Source organism: Salmo salar, chromosome 13, assembly GCF_965601325.2.
Source record: "Salmo salar chromosome 13, fSalSal1, whole genome shotgun sequence".
NCBI classification, from domain to species: Eukaryota; Metazoa; Chordata; class Actinopteri; order Salmoniformes; family Salmonidae; genus Salmo; species Salmo salar.
Genome location: NC_138303.1, coordinates 76,850,305 through 76,869,188, shown reverse-complemented (window position 1 = coordinate 76,869,188; position 18,884 = coordinate 76,850,305). Strand labels below are relative to the sequence as shown.

The window sequence follows — 18,884 nt, the reverse complement described above, 5'->3', positions numbered from 1 at the left end:
AACAGACAGCTCGGTGCATTCAACTTGTTAACAATTCTTTCAGAAAAAAGTAGTGATGAATTCAATCTCCCCTCCACTTTGTACAGTTTAGTCACCTCAACTTGCTCAATTTCCACATTATTCATTACAATATTTAGTTCAGGTTTAGTGAATGATTTGTCCCAAATACAATGCTTTTAGTTTTAGAAATATTTAGGACTAACTTTTTCCTTATCACCCATTCTGAAACTAACTGCAGCACTTTGTTAAGTGTTGCAGTCATTTCAGTCACAGTAATAGCTGACGGGTATAGTGCTGAGTCATCCGCATACATAGACACGCTGTGCTTGTTGAATGTCCTAAGCGTGCTGAAAGTCTGTTGTCAATTTGTTTACTGTAAAATAGCATTGTATCTGGTCAAACACAATTTTTTCCAAAAGTTTACTTAGGGTTGGTAACAGATTGATTGGTTGGCTATTTGAGCCAATAAAGGGGGCTTTACAATTCTTAGGTAGCGGAATTACTTTTGCTTCCTGAGGGCACACACTTTCAAGTAGGCTTAAATGGAAGATATGGCAAATAGGAGTGGCAAAATCGTTTGTTATTATCCTCAGTAATTTTCTATCCCAGCTTGTCATTGTTGATAGACAAACATATTTTTTCCCCCACCTCTTCCACACTCACTTTACAGGATTCAAAATGACAACTGTTGTCTTTCATAAATTGGCCAGATATATTTAGATGTGTAGTGTCAGCGTTTGTTGCATGGCTGAATAATGGTTTATAAATGCTCTTAAAATGGTCACAAGAAAAACTTTTATTCCATCATATAACCTTGCAAGAGTTTCACTGTTGAGGAACATTCTCACTTTTGGATGGGATGCATTGGTGCAATTATTTATTATGGCATCATGTCAAGAGATGCCCATCTGCACAACACTCTCGAAATAAATTTTCTCATTGATGAAACATTTGATCTCCATACAGCTTTCTGTTTCCAAAACGCTAATCTGTAACAAACAGAGTGGACTGAGTTTGCCAAAGTTTAAAAATGTTTTGTTGCACACGCACACTTCACAGAGTAGGTGTTGCCTAACGGAAATAAATGCTAGAACGCACCAATAGGATCTCTCTGTCCACTATGATTCATTTGCTCCCATTGGAAACGACAGGCTCTGGTCTATCATGGGTTAGTTATAAAATCTTTGTTTTTAGCAAGCACACTATTATTGCTAGCTGGATAACACAACTAGCTAGCTATATGCCTAAACCACAGAAATCATGATGATGATAATTAGGGGTAATGCTATGCTAAATTGTCATACATTCTTCTTGTCTACCAGATTCCCACAAGGTCTCAGACTCCAGGATGGAAAAATGCTTAGAAGAAAGAAACAGATTAAGACAGAGTCAGAGTTGGTGATTTTCATTGTTACTTGTAATATTAAAAAGAGAAGAAAAATAATTAGCGATCTAGGCTACTCACCATACTATGGGCTACAGATGTTATTGAGTAGGTCTATATCTTTGTTTAATCTAATTAATCAAAATATCTAACAATAAAAATCCTTATTTTGTAAGAGATTTAAGGGATTTTTTCATGTTGCAATAAAGTTGACTAAAGTAGAAGTTCGTCTTTTGTTTGAAGGTATTTTCACTTGGTAATGAATAATAAGTAAATATTGTAGCGACCCGCACAGACAGCTGTGTGTGATGAGTTATGCTGTTAGTTTGTTGTGTTGTATTTACCAGTACCCAGTAAAGCAGGTGGTTAGAGCATTGGACTAGTAAGGTTGCAAGATTGAATCCCCAAGCTGACAAGGTAAAAATCTGTCGTTCTGCCCCTGAACAAGGCAGTTAACCCACCGTTCCTAGGCCGTCATTGAAAATAAGAATGTGTTCTTAACTGACTTGCCTAGTTAAAAAAAATATTTAAAAAAGTAAAAATCAAACAAAATAAAATATTCGGCAAATCTGTTGCCAAAAATACCGATTACCGATTGTTATGAAAACTTGAAATCGGCCCTAATTAATCGGCCATTCCGATTAATCGGTCGACCTCTAGTACAGACACGCATGCCTTTGTGGATCCATTAACCAGAGCGGCAATAGTTGCCATTGCTTCGTCATGTTTCCTTTTTAGCTCTGCAATCTGTGACTGTAAGTCAACTACAGGGTTACCCTCTTCACCAGGGGCGACTTCCCCATCACCTGCTGGCTTTGACATTGTGAAATGTTTGTACACAAACTCAGTTCATGGATATACTGTAGAGTAGAAACAGTCTCTGAAAGTTTCTGGATGGATGGAGATGATGGCAGATGGTCCTCTGTGATGGTCAGTGACGATCTGTGATAATCTACAACGGTTCGCGGCATTCTCTGGATCCCGGCAGTCTGGTTACAGACAGCAACCCCAGGCAGGCCTCACTGCCTGTTGTCAGATCCCCTGGTCCCTCGTCAGATTTCTCTGGCCCCGTACCACTCTTCACCACTACCATAATTATGCACTTCACTACCCTAACAAAGCTATCAAAACCCCACTCCTGGTACCAAAATGTGTAGCCTGGCGAAAGTAAACCCAGCACAGGACACAAACTAATTAGGGTTGTTTATTCTGTCAAAGCTTAAATTTAAAAAGGATCATGTATAAGGGAAATCACCACAAGATGAAGTCACCATAAAATAAAGTTCAGTCTAAATCACAATCAAGTGAAATAAATCTGTTAGTAAAGTGCATAAAACAATCTGAGTACAATAAGTACAAAGTGAAATGAATAAACAGTAGTGGCTCTGCTTTCTATAGAAAAACAAGAAAATACAGAGACCACAATGTTCACAGTTAGAATGGACTTTCAAACGTTTCAAATATCTGGGTACAAGATGTCCATAAATAAAATGACATTGTGCATGAAAAACAAAAATACATTTTGTCAAACAATATGAATACTTACAAACACACTGTCCACGTGATACCCTAACCCACATGGAACAGTAGATCCTCATCTCACCCATACTGCACTGGGAGAAATGTCATATCAACAGATAAGTTACAATTCAAAAATGAAACTATACAACACCCTGAAACTTTCCACAAAATAGAATGTAATTCTGATAATTACTCACGCTTCAAATAACGTTATCATCAACTCCACAACGTGGTTCTGAGAGCACTGGTATTCAGCTAGGAAGAAGCTAACATCCTCATGTCAATCTGAAAGTATCAACAGGCTAACATGACCATCTGGCAGAAATAATACAAAACAAACTCTTATACACTGCAGATGATGCAAATATGATATATTCCGGTACAATAGTAAGATAAAAAGTATTATTTACCCAAAGTAACGTTGGACCCACATTTGATTTCAATAGCGCTCTAGTGTAATTGCTTGCTCTCACTGCACATGCGCAATCCCATAACGGCTTGCACACCTTATTTAGAATCTCTTGAAGGGACAGTGCCATCTAGTGGATATAAATGAATACAGCTATGCAGTTTTACCACCTGGCTACAAATGGACATTAGACCGGTAAAGTCCAAATTTGAGATTTTTGGTTCCAACCGCCGTGTCTTTGTGAGATGCAGAGTAAGTGAATGGATGATCTCCGCATGTATGGTTCCAACCGTGAAGCATGGAGGAGGAGGTATGAGGGTGTGGGGGTGCTTTGCTTGTGACACTGTCTGTGATTTATTTAGAATTCAAGGCACACTTAACCAGCATGGCAACCACAGGGTTCTGCAGCGATACTCCATCCCATCAGGTTTGCGCTTAGTGGGACTATCATTTGTTTTTCAACAGGACAATGACTCAACACACCCCCAGGCTGTGTAAGGGCTATTTGACCAAGAAGGAGAATGATGTAGTGCTGTATCAGATGACCTGGCCTCCACAATCACCCGACCTCAACCCAATTGAGATGGTTTGGGATGAGTTGGACCACAGAGTGAAGGAAAAGCAGCCAACAAGTGCTTAGCATATGTAGGAACTCCTTCAAGGCTGTTGGAAAATAATTCCAGGTAAAGCTGGTTGAGAGAATGCCCAGAGTGTGCAAAGCTGAAAACAGCCCCACCTGCCCTGAATGGTCGCCACTGCTCCTATTAAAGGATGGAAACCGTAGGGTGTACCAAGTGTACAAGGAGTTTCATGGAGATTGTCTAGCCAGTGGGTTGAATATATAACAGTTGTTTTTGTAGCCAGTAAAAATATCATGACTGCTTTTGAATAATATATGTACTTTGTTTTTTACACGGTTTGTGAAGATTTTATTTCTGTTTTTAATGGTTGGAATTTGATTTGCACACAACCGTGGAAAAAATAGTTTTCTTTACGTTTTATGTTTATAGTAATTATTTATCCGAAGCATTAGGTGATCTTGTATCTGCCACTCTGTTGCATATCCTTGTCGCTATCTAGAACTTAAAATGGTTCTTTGGCTGTCTACCCTTTGAAGAACCTTTTTGGGTTCCATGAAGAACCCTTTCCACAGAGGGTTCTACCTGAAACAAAACGGGTTCTGTCTGGACCTAAAAACGGTTATCCTATGGGGTTCTTCTAAGAGTGCAGTCCTGTGTCAACAAGTAGGCAGGTGAAGCAGGTGAAACAGTTGAATAGCCAACTGTAAAATAAAGTGTGACCTATTTCTCTTACTTTTATCACCACCTTTTCTCTCTTTCTTTCAGTCTGGAGTTATTATAAGCTCACATTTTTACATTACATAATGGTTTTTCTGCACCTGTTGAAAACCTATTAAACCTATTTAACCAAATGTATAAATAGATTTAATAGAATTAACCCCTGTCAGACTGTTGGCTGCTCTCATATGACCATTGCTATATTAAGTGTGGAGTCCTTGCCAACTCCTTTGCAGAGCGTGTAGCCAGTTTATTATTGCAGCTCAACTGTTATGTCCTTCCCTCTAGAGCATGTCTCTCTGACCATATCCTGACTCATTACATGAGTTATTTTTTTCAATCTTTGTGGTGAGGTTCCAAGTGGTAAACGGTTCAGTTTTACAGTATCTTCCCTTTTTTTTAAGTATACCTTTGGGGGGGGGGGGCACAGTATTTTGAAAAGATGTTTACTATAATTTTGACTCATTGTCTGTTTTTTTGCTGCACCATTGATATGGCTCTACTGTTCAGATTACAATCAATGTATTGAAAAGTGTAAATATGGAATTCTAAATGTAGCCTATTTTGCGACACATAAATGAGCCCTATTTTTTACTAGATATAAATGATATAACATCCTGTTATCAAGGCACAAGGCAAGACCCAGATGCAGACACAGGAGGCAGATGGGTGGAGTCTTACAATGTTTATTAATCCAAAAGGAGTAGGCAAGAGAATGGTCGTAGACAGGCTCGTGGTCAAGGCAGGCACCGCTGGTTGACTTGGAAACATACAAGACGAACTGGCACAGAGAGACAGGAAACACAGGGATAAATACACTGGGGAAAACAAGCGACACCTGGAGGGGGTGGAGACAATAACGAGGACAGGTGCAACAGATCAGGGTGTGACACCTGTCTTTTGTTGATCTTCGGCAGAACTTGTGATATTTTACATGCACAATGCAATGTATTCTGGCTCGCTGCTCGTCCAATCTGAGTCTCAAATTCCTAGTAATTTTTTGTAACACAATAGACAAATGGGACAGAGAGGCTGAATCTGAATATAGACTTATCAGTCACCAAACTCCTATGTGTATCCCTATTAGCGCTCTTCTTCTTGCACTTAACCTCTGTGAACCCCTGCGACTTGAGGGTGTCTGAAATATGCGTAAGGCTATTCCCATCTCACATACAAGACATTGTTAAGCATTACCTCTGATCCCAGTCAACTCTTCACTTTCAACACTGTCATGTTGGAGTTCAAATGACACAATGCTTCGTTCACACACCAAAGTCCTTTTTATTTGTTTTTTATTGTGGGGAAAGTGAGATGTGGAAAAGGAAACGGGTCATGTGTACAGGGCGATGATGTGTAGTGGGCAGTCCAAGGTGATTGGTTGGGTGATTGAGAGCTTGTGATTGGCTCATTTACTCCGCCTCCTTGTCCTCTCCATGGGTGATAACGTAGCACAGGTTCTTGTAGTCCAGATTCCCGGCGACGTCCAGGGGGAAGTTTGTGAACATGTCTTCAACCTGGAAGGGTGAAGCACACAAAGGTCATGCAATGTCATGGGTTGAAAAACTGATTGGTAACTGTTTTCACCTTATGCTAATAATACATGAACCTAGCCCTTTAGCACTCCAAGCTGAACTTGGTCTGTATCGTTAATTGAAATAAAAGTGAACACACATGCATCTCAAGTCACAAAATGGCCTTCTTTGAATAAGCCGAGATGAGACCGAAATATCCGCTCACGGTTGTGCTTTATGCTATGAAAACAAACCATGATACACATTCATTCAAAATGAATGCAAGTTATTTCTGTGAGTACATCAATATGCTTTTAAGAATGGAATGCCATTGCCTTATAGGGTCTCATAATAGTACTGCGTAAGCTCACTGGAAGTAGATAGGCTTCCTGTACATAGTTAGAAGGGGACAGTGCTCTGGATGGGGGCTCTGATCAGATTCACTGTCTTTGTGATGGAATACAGGATCACTTTTGTGAGGAGCAGATGGTCTGAGGGAAACGTTTGCTCCATAGCTTTATTGGGCCCTGATGGGGCTCAGGGTCAGCGATAAGTGGGTTAGAGATATAGTCTATGAAATGGACTTGTGTGATGGATGAGACTCTGACAGGAAATGAGGTATAAGTCAACCAGTGAAAGTTGACTGATTCCAAACCCAAATCCCACTGAGCCTCAGAAACCTGAGAGAAGGACATTACCTCAGCTTCAGTGAACTTGTCCGCCTGAGACATGATGTAATATTTGATACTGGAAAGGAAAATGATGACTTGTTAGGTACAGTACATCAACCGTGACAGTGAGTTCTTTTCTCAGAGTTGGCTCCAAGAAGTTACACTTTTTTCTTTAATTATTTCCTAAAACACATGTGACATTCCACAAGAAAAGGTCAAATTTTTCTACAAGAATCTATAAAGCTACTGAAACTATCATTGATGGGTAATTATCAGCAACCATAAAAGAGAGGTTCAATAGATTAGAATGTAGTAATTAAAAAAGAAAAACATTCTAATACCTTATCCATTACTGTAGTAGTTATTGACTTCTTGAATAATTCCTAAAGCGACTAATTAGATCATTTTAGGAATTTGATCATTACTAACTGTACCGTATACCCATGAGGGGATAGAGCGACAGGTACTGTTGTAAGGTTTGACGGTATTAGAATGAATAAAGTCCTTACTCCTCTCCCTTGAGGACTCCCTGTCCCTCGGGGTCGAAGATCTTGAAGGCATTAATAATGGTCTCCTCGGGATCAGTACCTGAGAGAGAACACTTTTTTCAGACATACAGCTGGTCTGTCTAAACAGTGCACCGTGAAAAAATATCACTGAGGAAAATAGTAATTTATTTGCCTCATGTCGGTCTGAATATGTGATTGTTATAAGCAATAGCTAGTCATAATATTTCAGTTTACATGTGATGAACCATATATGACATGTGCACCCCTTTGTGGGCCATACAGTGGTGTTGCCTGACCTTTCAACTTCTCGCCGAACATGGAGAGGAAGATGGTGAAGTTGATGGGTCCAGGGGCCATCTTTAGCATCTCGTCCAGCTCATCATTACCCACGTTAAGACGGCCTGCAGAGACACACAGGACAGGAAGAGATAGAGGTCAGAGGTCAGTGGGACCACTCACATGACCAGGTGGGGACAGTGGGAAAGTACAGCAGCACCAGAGCCATGTATTATTTATAGAGTTGGGCCAACTTTTAGAATGTTGAATATTGTTCTAATTCTGAACATTCAGTTACATAGCATCAGAGTCATATATAGTTTGGCCAGGTTTTAGAACGGCTGCCATGTTAACACCTTTATTCTCGAAATGTTGGTGATGTAACAATAGGATAAGAGCGCCTCTGACAATTCCCTATGGAATGACCGACTGTAAATAATCAAAACAGAGCAGCGAATTTAACAGACTATTTATTGATTAGCTTTCAGAGTCATGTGTATCCAAGTCTGTACTGTGTTGTGGACTTGTGGTGTCAACAAATTGCATATATGGTATTACTGGACATCTTCATAGGTTTTGCAAACTAGCAGAAATAAACAGCACAATGCAGAAGTGTCAATTATTACTTAGCAATGGCTATGGAGGAGAAAGTGGCACTCTCTGAACGTTAATGTAATGTTAATTAGGTGCTAACATGGCTGCCATATAATTTGAAGTGTCATGTAAATGGCTCATAATGCTCATTACAGACATTATATTCCCCATGTAATGTTAATGAGGCGCTAACATGGCTGCCATAGAATGTTGGGTCATGTAGAGTACCAGTCAAAAGTTTGGACACACCTACTCAGGGTTTTTCTTTATTTTGACTATTTTCTACATTGTAGAATAATAGTGAAGACATCAAAACTATGAAATAACACATATGGAATGATGTAGTAACCAAAAAAGTGTTAAACAAATCAAAATATATTTTATATTTGAGATTCTTCAAGTAGCCACCCTTTGCCTTGATGACAGCTTTGCACACTCTTGGCATTCTCTCAACCAGCTTCACCTGGAATGCTTTTCCAACAGTCTTGAAGGAGTTCCCACATATGCTGAGCACTTGTTGGCTTGTGTCCAAACGTTTGACTGGTACTGTAAGTGCATCATATTGTCGAAACCTTAATGGCCCAACTCTCTAAATACATGACTCTGAGCAGTACAGGTGTTATGGTCAGAGATTGTTGTATGGATCAGTCATTCTCAATATAAATGTTTGTGTTTTGTGGAAACAATCATTACACTCATTGGAGATATCTGGAGGACAGAGGGAGGGGTAACTTCTTGTCCAAGGAAGAAAGCTTCACCACCAATTTTATACTGCAAAGGGCCATTCTCCAGAGGAGTAAGCGTTAGCCTTAGCTCACCCAGTGCACAGAATGTGTCCCTCAGGTCATTCTTGTCAATGAAACCGTCTCTGTTCTGGTCCATGATGGTGAAAGCCTCCTTGAACTCCTGGATCTGGGCTTGCTCAAACATGGAGAACACATTGGAGCTGGCCTCTGCTGCCTTCTTCTTTGCCTTTTTGGGTGCCTGAGATACACAGGGAAATGGCTATTACTTTGAGGTTATGATGAATAACAACAGCGTACATGCATTTTGATAAAGTTTGCATACATTGACTTTGAATTATTGAATTATTGAATTATTTGACAGTATCATGATATATAACAGTAATAATATAATGACTGTTATAAACTGGGCAGTTCGATCCCTGAATGCTGATTGGCTGACAGCCGTGGTATATCAGACCGTATAGCACAGGTATGACAAAACATTTATTTTTTACTGCTCTATTCACATTGGTAACCGGTTTATAATAGCAATAAGGCACCTCAGGGGTTTGTGGTATATGGCCAATATACCACGACTAAAGGCTGTGTCCAGGCACTCCACGTTGCATCGTGCTTAAGAACAGCCCTTAGCCATGGTATATTGGCCATATACCACACCCCCTTGGGCCTTATTGCTTAATTATATTCCATAAGTTATAATCATGAATAATAAGTAAGACTAATGACATAAATTACATTTACTGGGTTTTGCTCATTTCAAATGCATAACCAAAACTATGAACATCTAACATTGAACTACAGAGCACAGCATGCGGTCACAGAACTACATGGCTATTAATATCTCTAATTAAACGTATAACTTTTAGAGCATGCAAGCTTTCAATATTGAAGAGCCACAGTTCACAAATGTTTACAACACTGTAGTAGAGGTCAAGTGTTGCAATCAACAGAGTCGGGTACCCCAAAAAATGATGAACTATTTGAATGGCGTTCCTGCTCTTTACACTGATTGGATACACTGTGGAGATGGTTAGGGCATATTATTATTAGGTCCTACTTTTATAAGACCTAATAATCACAGTTATTACTAACCTTCCAAGATATTCTGTCTTCTTATCATTCAAACATGTTTGGTATGCAATCAAGCTCCCCCATCACTACAGTTTGGGATTTTAATTACGATTGGCAAGAAATTTACTCTGTTCATTTACCATTCCCCACAGCTGTTATCAAATATACAATCGCTCCTTGATTACCTCACTAAATAGAATCTTAATAAATGCATTTAAGAACATCAACACCTGTCTACTTCTGAAGTAAGCTTAGCTTCTCCAAGATCTCTAAGCATCCTATACACCATGGAAGTGAGACACTCAGTTAACCCCAAGGTGAAGACGAAGACAAGTAGAGAGCAGAGAGTGAGGGAGGTGTCATTCTTACCATTATGTCAGGAGCTTCTCAGTTGTTCACTTACGCTTGAGAGGACACTAAAAAATGACCCTGGTCACTTATATAGCGACACACTTGGCTCCTCTGCCCACCTGCTCTATGTTTAGACAATGGGGGAGCGTCACCCAAGGCATGCCAGCCATATAGAGGACTAACACCCACCTCCCCCAGCCCCCCATTATAATCGACCCATGCAGGGGTGCTGTGGCTCTGAACTGTTTATGTGACACCTTATCTTAGGAGCAGGGGCCACGGTCAGACAGTCAAATCAGGCCCATATCCTCGAGGAGGGGAGGTTGTGGGTAGTTGTGAGTATGTGTCAATGCCTCAGACTTCACAGATCCTGTAGTTAGGCCGGGTGCGACACCGCGTCTCAGCCCGCCAGATTACCCCGGTAATGAATTGATGCGCGTGTCTAGTTTGCGGTGGAAGGACACGCTTTGAACAGCTCTTGTGTGGCTTTTCATTAATAGGAGTGTTGGCCACCATGGAATGGCTAAGGTCACTGAAGTCACCGGGCTTTGTTGATCACTTAACAAATGGATTGTCTCACATTTAAACGTTAAAATCAACCCCTAAGATATTTCTTTAGGGAGGTGAACAATTCATTTAGCAATCACTACAGAGATGAATACAGGAAATAACATTGACACAGCTCATGTCAGCTGCACTCTCAACATAGCTCACTATTGTCAACCAATTCAGTTGTGCTCACTGCTCAACATTTGTGTCTGAAACAGTATTTTGGGACCAAAGTATGTCATTATTGGCAGCTTATAGATGTCTGGGTTGTATAAGCCAAACACCAGATTCTTGATAGAAACATAAGCCCTTTAAATTGAACAGTCAAGCAAGAAAATAACTCCTATTTACCTCAGTTGTACAGATATGGACCCCTGTTGTGCTGGCGGCACTTTATGTTTGTGTGGAAAACAGGTGACCATTGTTCTGTCAGACAGCAGTAACTCATCTCCACAGCTAAGCAACCTTGGAGAGAGGCCTGTTTTAGCTGAGTGATAGGTTGTGTGTGTGTGTGTGTGTGTGTGTGTGTGTGTGTGTGTGTGTGTGTGTGTGTGTGTGTGTGTGTGTGTGTGTGTGTGTGCGTGCGTGCGTGCGTGCGTGCGTGTACAGTAAAATAAAACGTTCTGGTATAACGCGCCTCAGAAAATGGGCTTGGGGAGACTGTGGAGAATGTCCTATTTGCTGTGGTCCCTGGCACGCCATTGCGTGAACCAACAGGGTGAAGATATTTTCGCCCAGAGGACCACTGGGGGGTTGTGTCCATGTTGGGTGCTGCTCCAAGCAGAGGTAGCGGAGAGGAGTCAAGGTCTCCAGGGGCAACAATGCCATGGGCATTGCATTCCTCCAATAACACAGACGGCTTGGGCTCCTTCCTGGCATGTGACGGACGCATTAAAACTGGCCAGCGCTGTGAATCACTTCATTATTCTTGCACCCTCAAAGCCCTCCCCCATTACCACCCAGCCTTGTCAATCACTGTATTCACATAATCTGTGTGGCCAACAGGAACACACTACCAGGCATGTCAATCACTTCAATAATTCTCCCCTTACTTTTTCATGCATCTCTCAAGTTAGTATTTAGTCTTGTGAGAGTATGCTCACCTTTGAGATTAGGCCCTATTATTAAACCTTTCCCAGTAAATGTTTTGAGTGTGTTGGCTAATCCCCTGACAGAGGTAAAGGTCAAGGATCCATCTGAACCACCTGCAGCTCACTCTGTTGTCAAAGGGCTTTGGCCGGCTGAATTTATTATAGGCTACTCTATCAGTCAGGTGTTTGGCGCCCCCTGGTGATTAAACTGCAGTAGGTAACTATGAAATTGACAACAAGCTCGTACTGTACAGACAGACCCCCTATACTTAATTGCCCCCTTAACACTTGTAGAGATCTGAGAGGATTTGATAAGAGTAAGCATTACGGCAAAACCTCTGCCAAGGAGGGCAAGCTTGAAAAATTACAAAGCGTGAATGAAAAGGAGAACTCCTAGATTCTGCAGAGATAATGCAAGATAAGGCAAAGGTACAGTACTGGACATTAACAAAGCTTTTTTGGAAGGTAAAAATATGTTTATGACTATGTATACTGTAAATGGTTTAGTTATATTTACCTCAGCTAAATTGTATTTTCACATGATTGTCAGTAGATGGCAACGTATTCCCAGAGAAAGGCACTGGTCATTCTTAATACCATCTCAATTTAGAGTGAAACTAGACATAACCAGGTAGAGTGGATGAACCTCCATTTTAGATGTTAATCCATTCACCTTGTTTGCATATTTAGGTAGTAAGCACCTGATTATCTTGTAAAAAAATATATGGCTATTTACCCCACAGAAATAAATAATAATTTCTGTCTGATTTATAGTAATGCACAATTATGTGACATTAATAAGCTATCAATTTATTCCAATGATGAACCTCTACTTGTACCAATAATGGCACTACAATATGATTCAGATTCCATCTACACACAAACACTCCCACAGAGAAGCACACAAACCTCGCTGGGTGGCTTTCCCCTCGCCCTCCCAATTCCATTCATTTCCGATGTCTTCTAAAAGGCTAGCATTTCCTTAATTAAAATTTAATCCAGAATGCCGTCTCCTTAAAACGAGGACTAGCCTCCAGAGGAGTCATATTTGATTAAAAAAAGACGAGGAGGAGAAGTCCTGGGTAGATCTGCGTGTGGGGGAGACGGCCCTAATTGGGCTCCCAAGGGGGCCCTGCCTGATAGAGGGAGAGAGGGAGGGAGAGAGAGCGGGGGGGGGGGGGGGGGGGTTAGTGGTAGCACCAGGCTCTGGTGGATTAGGAAAACAAATTGCCAGTGGGGAGGAAGGCGCTGCGATGAGCGCTCCCTGAGCCCCTCGCTGAGGAGAGGGGAGGAGCATAGAGCCGCAGGAGTCTTCTGGGGCCCTCCTCAACTCCCAATGCCCTCCTCAGCACTGCACTTCACTGCACTGCACGCCTGGACTACTGTCTGCTACAGCTCCCTCTGCTGCACTCTCCCTCTCTTCCCCTGTATGATTTCCGCTCTCTTCGTTCCCCTTTCTCTCTCTCCCTCTCTCCTCATGTGTGAGCTATACTTCTGCTCCCTCTCTTCCTCTCCCTTCTGAGTTATACTTCCACACGGCACCTCTCTCCCTCTTTCCTCTTACTGTTCCTGGGTTACACTGCTTCCTCTGTTCCCCCTCTCCCCCCTGTGTGACTGTCTGACAGTCATATGAGGGAGCCCAGCCAGGGGAGATGGGGACAGGAAAACGTCTCCTTCTTAGTTCCCTCATGGCCTGTGTTCATTCAGCATGTCACAGCTATTGTTGTGTTCCATTGGCACATCAATGCTTTGTTTGAATTAGCCCATGGCACAATTTCTATATTTTTATCTCTACAGTTTCAGTACATATTGTACTGTCATTTTGAATAGGAATTTCATTTAAAGAAATATGATGTGTGCATGCTATTATTAATACCCCTTTGAGTGATATTCACTGCTGTACGTCCTCCTCTACATGTTAAGCCAACGTTGATACCATTCTTCACCGCAGCACACCGCATTCGCATGTTGATTAACTGTAATTTTCCATTTTAATTGGGGAATCCCAAACATAATTAATCATCAGAAAGCCCCCCTCCCCCACATCTATCCCCACCTTTCTCCTTCTTGCCTCTCTCTCTCTCTATTTCTTTGTTTTGTGACAGGAGACGTTGGGGAACGCTCCTCCATCAAGTTTGCCCATCCATGTCTGTTCAGTTCCCATCTTCCCCTGCGCAAACACAATCGTCACAGCAATGGGCCTCCTTGTTAAGTCAAAGATAGCTCCTGGAGCTAAAAGAGAGAAAAAGAGGAGCTAGCTGGTCCCTGCGATACTGACGCACTCACACGCATGATTACCTTTAAATGGACTGCCCTGGTAAGGCCAGGTCTGATGGCGCTGTGGATCTACCAGACTCACTCAACATTTAGAGAGAGTGAGAGACAGAGGAAATGAGCGAGAAAGAGGGGAAGAGAGACAGGAAGGATAGAGAAAGAGATAGAGGGGGGAGGAGGGGATGTAGAGAAAGGGAAATAGAGAAGGACAGAGAGAAGAAGAGATGGAGAAAGAGCGAGAGAGAGCGAGATAGAGAGTGAGAGTGAGAGAGAATAAGGCCAACATAGTAATTTTATTAAAATAAATATTATATGTGTGTGGAGAGAAAAAGTGATACATGCATTTAAATCTGAACTGCTTTCAAAATGGTTTTTTTCCAGGATTGTCTTTTATTACTGTAATTGATCCTCTTTAAAGCCTCCTTCTGGAGATAGGACAGTATACATTTGTTCAACACTTCTGCACACGTCTAGCTTAATTGAGACTCATCTTTACTCCATTCAGAAATGAAACTATGGATTGAACAGAGCCATTAGTCTCATTACGAGTTGAGCATTTCATTGTAATAAATAGTCTAAAAGAGAAAGCGAGAAGGAATGTGAGATACATATGCGAGTGTCATAGCTATATATTCTCCATGATTATGATTGTCATTGTGTTTGTGTGTTTGTGTGTGTGTGTGTCTCATCTGTCTATCTGTCAACCGATCTGTCTGTACTGTACGTATGATTGTTTGTTTGCCTTTGTATGTTCTTCTACTCTACTCATTTAATTGAGATTGTTCGAGACCACTCCCTGGGAGGGTTCTAGTGGGGGAAAGTGCATGACAACAGACATGGTGAGATAATACTGACAAGGTGTCTCTCTCTTTCTTTCACTAATGATACCCATGAAAGCTGGCCTGTCTTTCAGGTTTGATTTCTAATCACTGTGCACCCCACCCAGCCCAAGCATTAACTGACAGGAAATGTATATGGGCGAAGGGGGAAAAAGTCACTCATAAACGGAAAGTGCAGCCATGAATGAGCTGACAGGAGTTTTATGAGGGATTTTAGGAGGTTGAGACTCACTATGAATAAATTGACTCTATCGTATGGTTGGCTTAGGTGTGTGATGTATTTGTTAGTCTTCCGAATGTATGGAATTTGAAATGAAGTAGTCAAAGATCACTTGTTTGAGTACATCAGTTCATCGGCTGCATAAGTTGGCAAGCAATTTTGTAGTTTAATAGAATCCACAGATGTTTCACCTAAAGGTATTCATGTACTCTTTGCTTCTTAGAATGATTCATTAGATAACATAATGTCTGTCTGAGCGAGTGGGATTATACATTTCATATGTTCAGGAGAACAGACTAGTTTGGTCTGCATTCCAATGGTCTTATGGGGGATCTTAAATACATGTACGATTACATGCATAAAATGACAAGGTCGAACAAGTGTGCATTTCCCTCTCTACAAGTTGGCTTGCATGCAGTGCCATGGGATTGTGTTAAATGTTAAATGTGTCTGGTGTTTCTCGTTACCCAATAGCCCCTACTTTTCAACAAGTTATTCTGCCACTTATATGCCAAATTATTTTAAGAGCCAGGGATTTTCAACAGGAGTAATTGTGGCTGGCCAAAACAGCCGCTGATTCTATGGTAACTTAGACAGGCAATATTACTTCCTGCAAATGAAACAGAATGGAAATTTCCCAGCTTATCATTGAAGCAAACATTCTTGTAAAATGACATGCAAATAGTCTGGAAAAAGGGTAGCTTTTATAACAGCTAAATGTATCATTATACACTGTGCAGGGTTTAGCAGAAGTGCAACATACAAATGCAAGTTTATATTATGTATTTTATGTAAATAACCTTTATCAGCATAACAATGTGGAACAGAGTGTGAATAAGGGAAACAATATATATGAAAATATAACACTACATTCAGGCCAAGGCAAATAAATAATTTTGTCAATAGTATACTGTTTAGCAGTGAACAATACTTGGTTTTATAATCACTGTGATCACATTATTTTTATTGGTGATTTTTAAATAATTCTAACTGAAATCCAGCAATATTCAAGTTCTTAAATGTGTTAAAGTTTTGCATTAGTTACTTGACATGTGTTTCTTTGTTCTATAAACAAAAACATCAAAGTTGTGATTAAATCATTTAAGTAGATGTTAGGCTATTTTTCTACCTACAAGACTGATAAAGGTGTTGTGAATGGATTTTAAAGAACAAATATGGAAACTTTCCAATCGAAAGTAGAATAGTATATACAGCACAACATGAAAACTAGATTGCAGCAGATTGCTTGTATTCCCATTTCAGATCGACAGGGGCGCTGTTCTCCCAAATTGAAGTTCAAAAATCAAGCACACATTGCTGAGAACGCTGAAATATTGATAAAACATTCGGCCATGCCGTCAAATAATTAAAATGTTTTCACAATGCAAACTATACATCTTAGTCACTACATTTACTAAATAAAGTCCATGTAAAGAATTTACAATAAAAAATGATTTACAATAAAATAGTTCTAACCACCTTTCACAGTGTTATTCTTAAAAACACTTCAATAAATAAGATAATAATTACATGAAATAGAACTAACGGTTTACAACACCAAAACTATTAACATGATTAGTGTAAAACGAAATATTATAGAATGATAATCTTAATCCAACAATTAATAAATGCATTTGAGCAATGATAAATAAGTAGCACACAGAAATTAGGCTACAGAAAGAATAGCAGAAATAATAGGCTACATGTAAAACAAGAGTAGGCTAATACTACATTTAGCATGCATAGACTAATCTAATGGATAGTAGCCTATATGAAATAGCAATATTGGCAATCACATGTCGAAAAACGAATAAAATCAGTCCAAAACACACACTCGACAACAAATCTTTCAGCATTGTTCACGATCTACATGGAAAATCCATCCCATGTTTTAGCTGTTAAAGAAATTGCCAACTCCCGTTCAATAATTCTATTCTGTGGCCCTATTCAATATCACAGGTTCATGTTCAATAACTCCATTCCACGCCCATGTTCAATAAGCGATGCCCCTGTTCAATTGCTCCGCTCCGTGTTTTGCGCGCGCTCCCCCTCCTTTCTACTGAACTCCAGCCCCTCGCTCTCTCTGTATCAGCCTCTCACTCCGTCTCAATATGTCTCAAGATGGCGGCCAATGCGGGATCGATGTTTCAATATTGGAAGCGCTTTGATTTACAGCAGCTGCAGGTCAGCCTTTTTCCTTAAAGTTTCTCTGCTTTCTTGAAGCCTTATGCGTGGCAAACCGTTGTCGAGTTGTGGCTTCGCTCTTGAGCCCCTCTTTGCCGGTGTTTGTAGCCGCTTTTGGAGCTCTCTTCTCCCATTGATTAAAGCGGCTCTCTCGTTGATCGGAAATTGATCCTCTTTGTTCAATTCCCATCGATCAGACATCATGGCCGCAGGGAAGCGGTCACTATGGCAATTCCGGGAGCAAAGGCGATTCCACTCTCATGGAAGACTATTCTAGTGCAAAACTGGAAACTTAATACCTTTGAGAGGATGTATTTGATGTTCTTGATGCGTTTTGTTTGAATAATTTGGTTAAAGAAAATAAGTGCATTGGTTGTCTCGAGCTCTCGCGGGTGGCGCTGTGGTGCTGAAACGAGTTGGGTGCCGAAGAGTTAGGTGACTTATGTTATCTGTTTTACACTGGGAAATATTGCTTTTGAATAAGAAATATACAAAATGTTGTGATAGCATACATTTCATAATAGCTGTTTTATAGTTATTATTTTCGAGGAAAGCTTATCGCGAAGCCTCGTGCTCTTTTTTTAGCGAAGTGTTTTGCCTGCACCTAGGCAACTCGGTAGCTATTTTAATAACAAAAACAGTTTGCTGATGTCGTGGTTGTGTTAATCTGTAGAAAAAAGAAGTGTTTTGATATACATGCCAGCGAAATTGGGATTTTTACTCTTTATGCGTAGCCATGGGCTGTAGACATGGATATTCTTACCCAAGTTCAAGTTTGCGTTATTTTAATCTGTAATAGTTTACCATTAACTAAATAACCAAGTTGTATGTTTTATTTCGTTTGAATTGTGCGCTCAATAGATTTTAAATGCATTGAGTGCTCGAGCCACTTTTGCTTCCATAAAATGTTTATCTGCTTTATAATTTATAGTTCTGTATGAGCAAATACTGCCGTTTAAATTGAGCACGTATAGGCCTACCCAAATTTGATAAATCGCTTATTATTTTGATTTCAACAGGTTAAAGTTATCTAAGACTGAAATTTGAATTTACTGTTGACTAATCGACAACAGCAACTTGGGAGTGTCATTTTTGCATATTAGGCAAACGTGATTGGTTAATCAATAGGCCTATAGAATTAAGGTGTTATTGAATAGTCCCAATGAATGGGATTTGGTCATGTTTTCATGAGGGATACACTCATTGTGAAGGCTATTTGTTACATTTAAACAAACTACTACCAATCACAACATACGTATTTATGTAACTTATATAGTCTGGTTAATCCTTTAAAATCAATATTTGGTTACTTTTTCCTTTTGGGCTTTTATTCTGATTGGTAAATTTCAATGAACCTAGTTGCCTACTAAAAGCCTATTCAACTCC

General features: G+C 40.3%; 2 protein-coding genes and 1 long non-coding RNA gene across 8 annotated transcripts in view; 1 reads left to right on the top strand and 2 right to left on the bottom strand.

Moving 5' to 3' along the window:
* Window positions 1-781: 781 nt before the first annotated feature.
* LOC106568025 (uncharacterized) lies at window positions 782-3,392 on the bottom strand. Of its 2 annotated transcripts, none has more exons than XR_001320217.3 (4): window positions 3,316-3,392; window positions 3,103-3,190; window positions 2,931-2,997; window positions 782-2,776 (listed from the first exon to the last, which is right to left on the bottom strand). It is a non-coding gene; the product is annotated as an uncharacterized LOC106568025 (long non-coding RNA). The 2 variants fall into 2 exon arrangements; XR_001320216.3 differs by having other exon boundaries at window positions 2,931-2,992.
* Window positions 3,393-5,887: 2,495 nt separating this feature from the next.
* On the bottom strand, window positions 5,888-10,467 carry LOC106568026 (myosin regulatory light chain 2, ventricular/cardiac muscle isoform). Its single transcript, XM_014138027.3, has 6 exons — window positions 10,360-10,467; window positions 8,992-9,157; window positions 7,600-7,704; window positions 7,304-7,382; window positions 6,822-6,870; window positions 5,888-6,126 (listed from the first exon to the last, which is right to left on the bottom strand). The coding sequence occupies exons 1-6, from the start codon at window positions 10,360-10,362 to the stop codon at window positions 6,022-6,024; spliced, it is 507 nt and encodes a 168-aa protein (XP_013993502.1). The 5' UTR covers window positions 10,363-10,467; the 3' UTR covers window positions 5,888-6,021.
* Window positions 10,468-17,386: 6,919 nt separating this feature from the next.
* The window catches only part of LOC106568027 (homeobox protein cut-like 1), a 240,257-nt gene continuing 238,759 nt past the window's right edge, over window positions 17,387-18,884 (top strand). For all 5 annotated transcript variants that reach the window (XM_014138033.3, XM_014138031.3, XM_014138032.3 and 2 more), the window contains exon 1: window positions 17,387-17,498. In XM_014138033.3, the coding sequence (XP_013993508.2) occupies window positions 17,436-17,498 (63 nt within the window). In that variant the 5' untranslated portion in view covers window positions 17,387-17,435. The remainder of the gene's footprint in view (window positions 17,499-18,884) is intronic.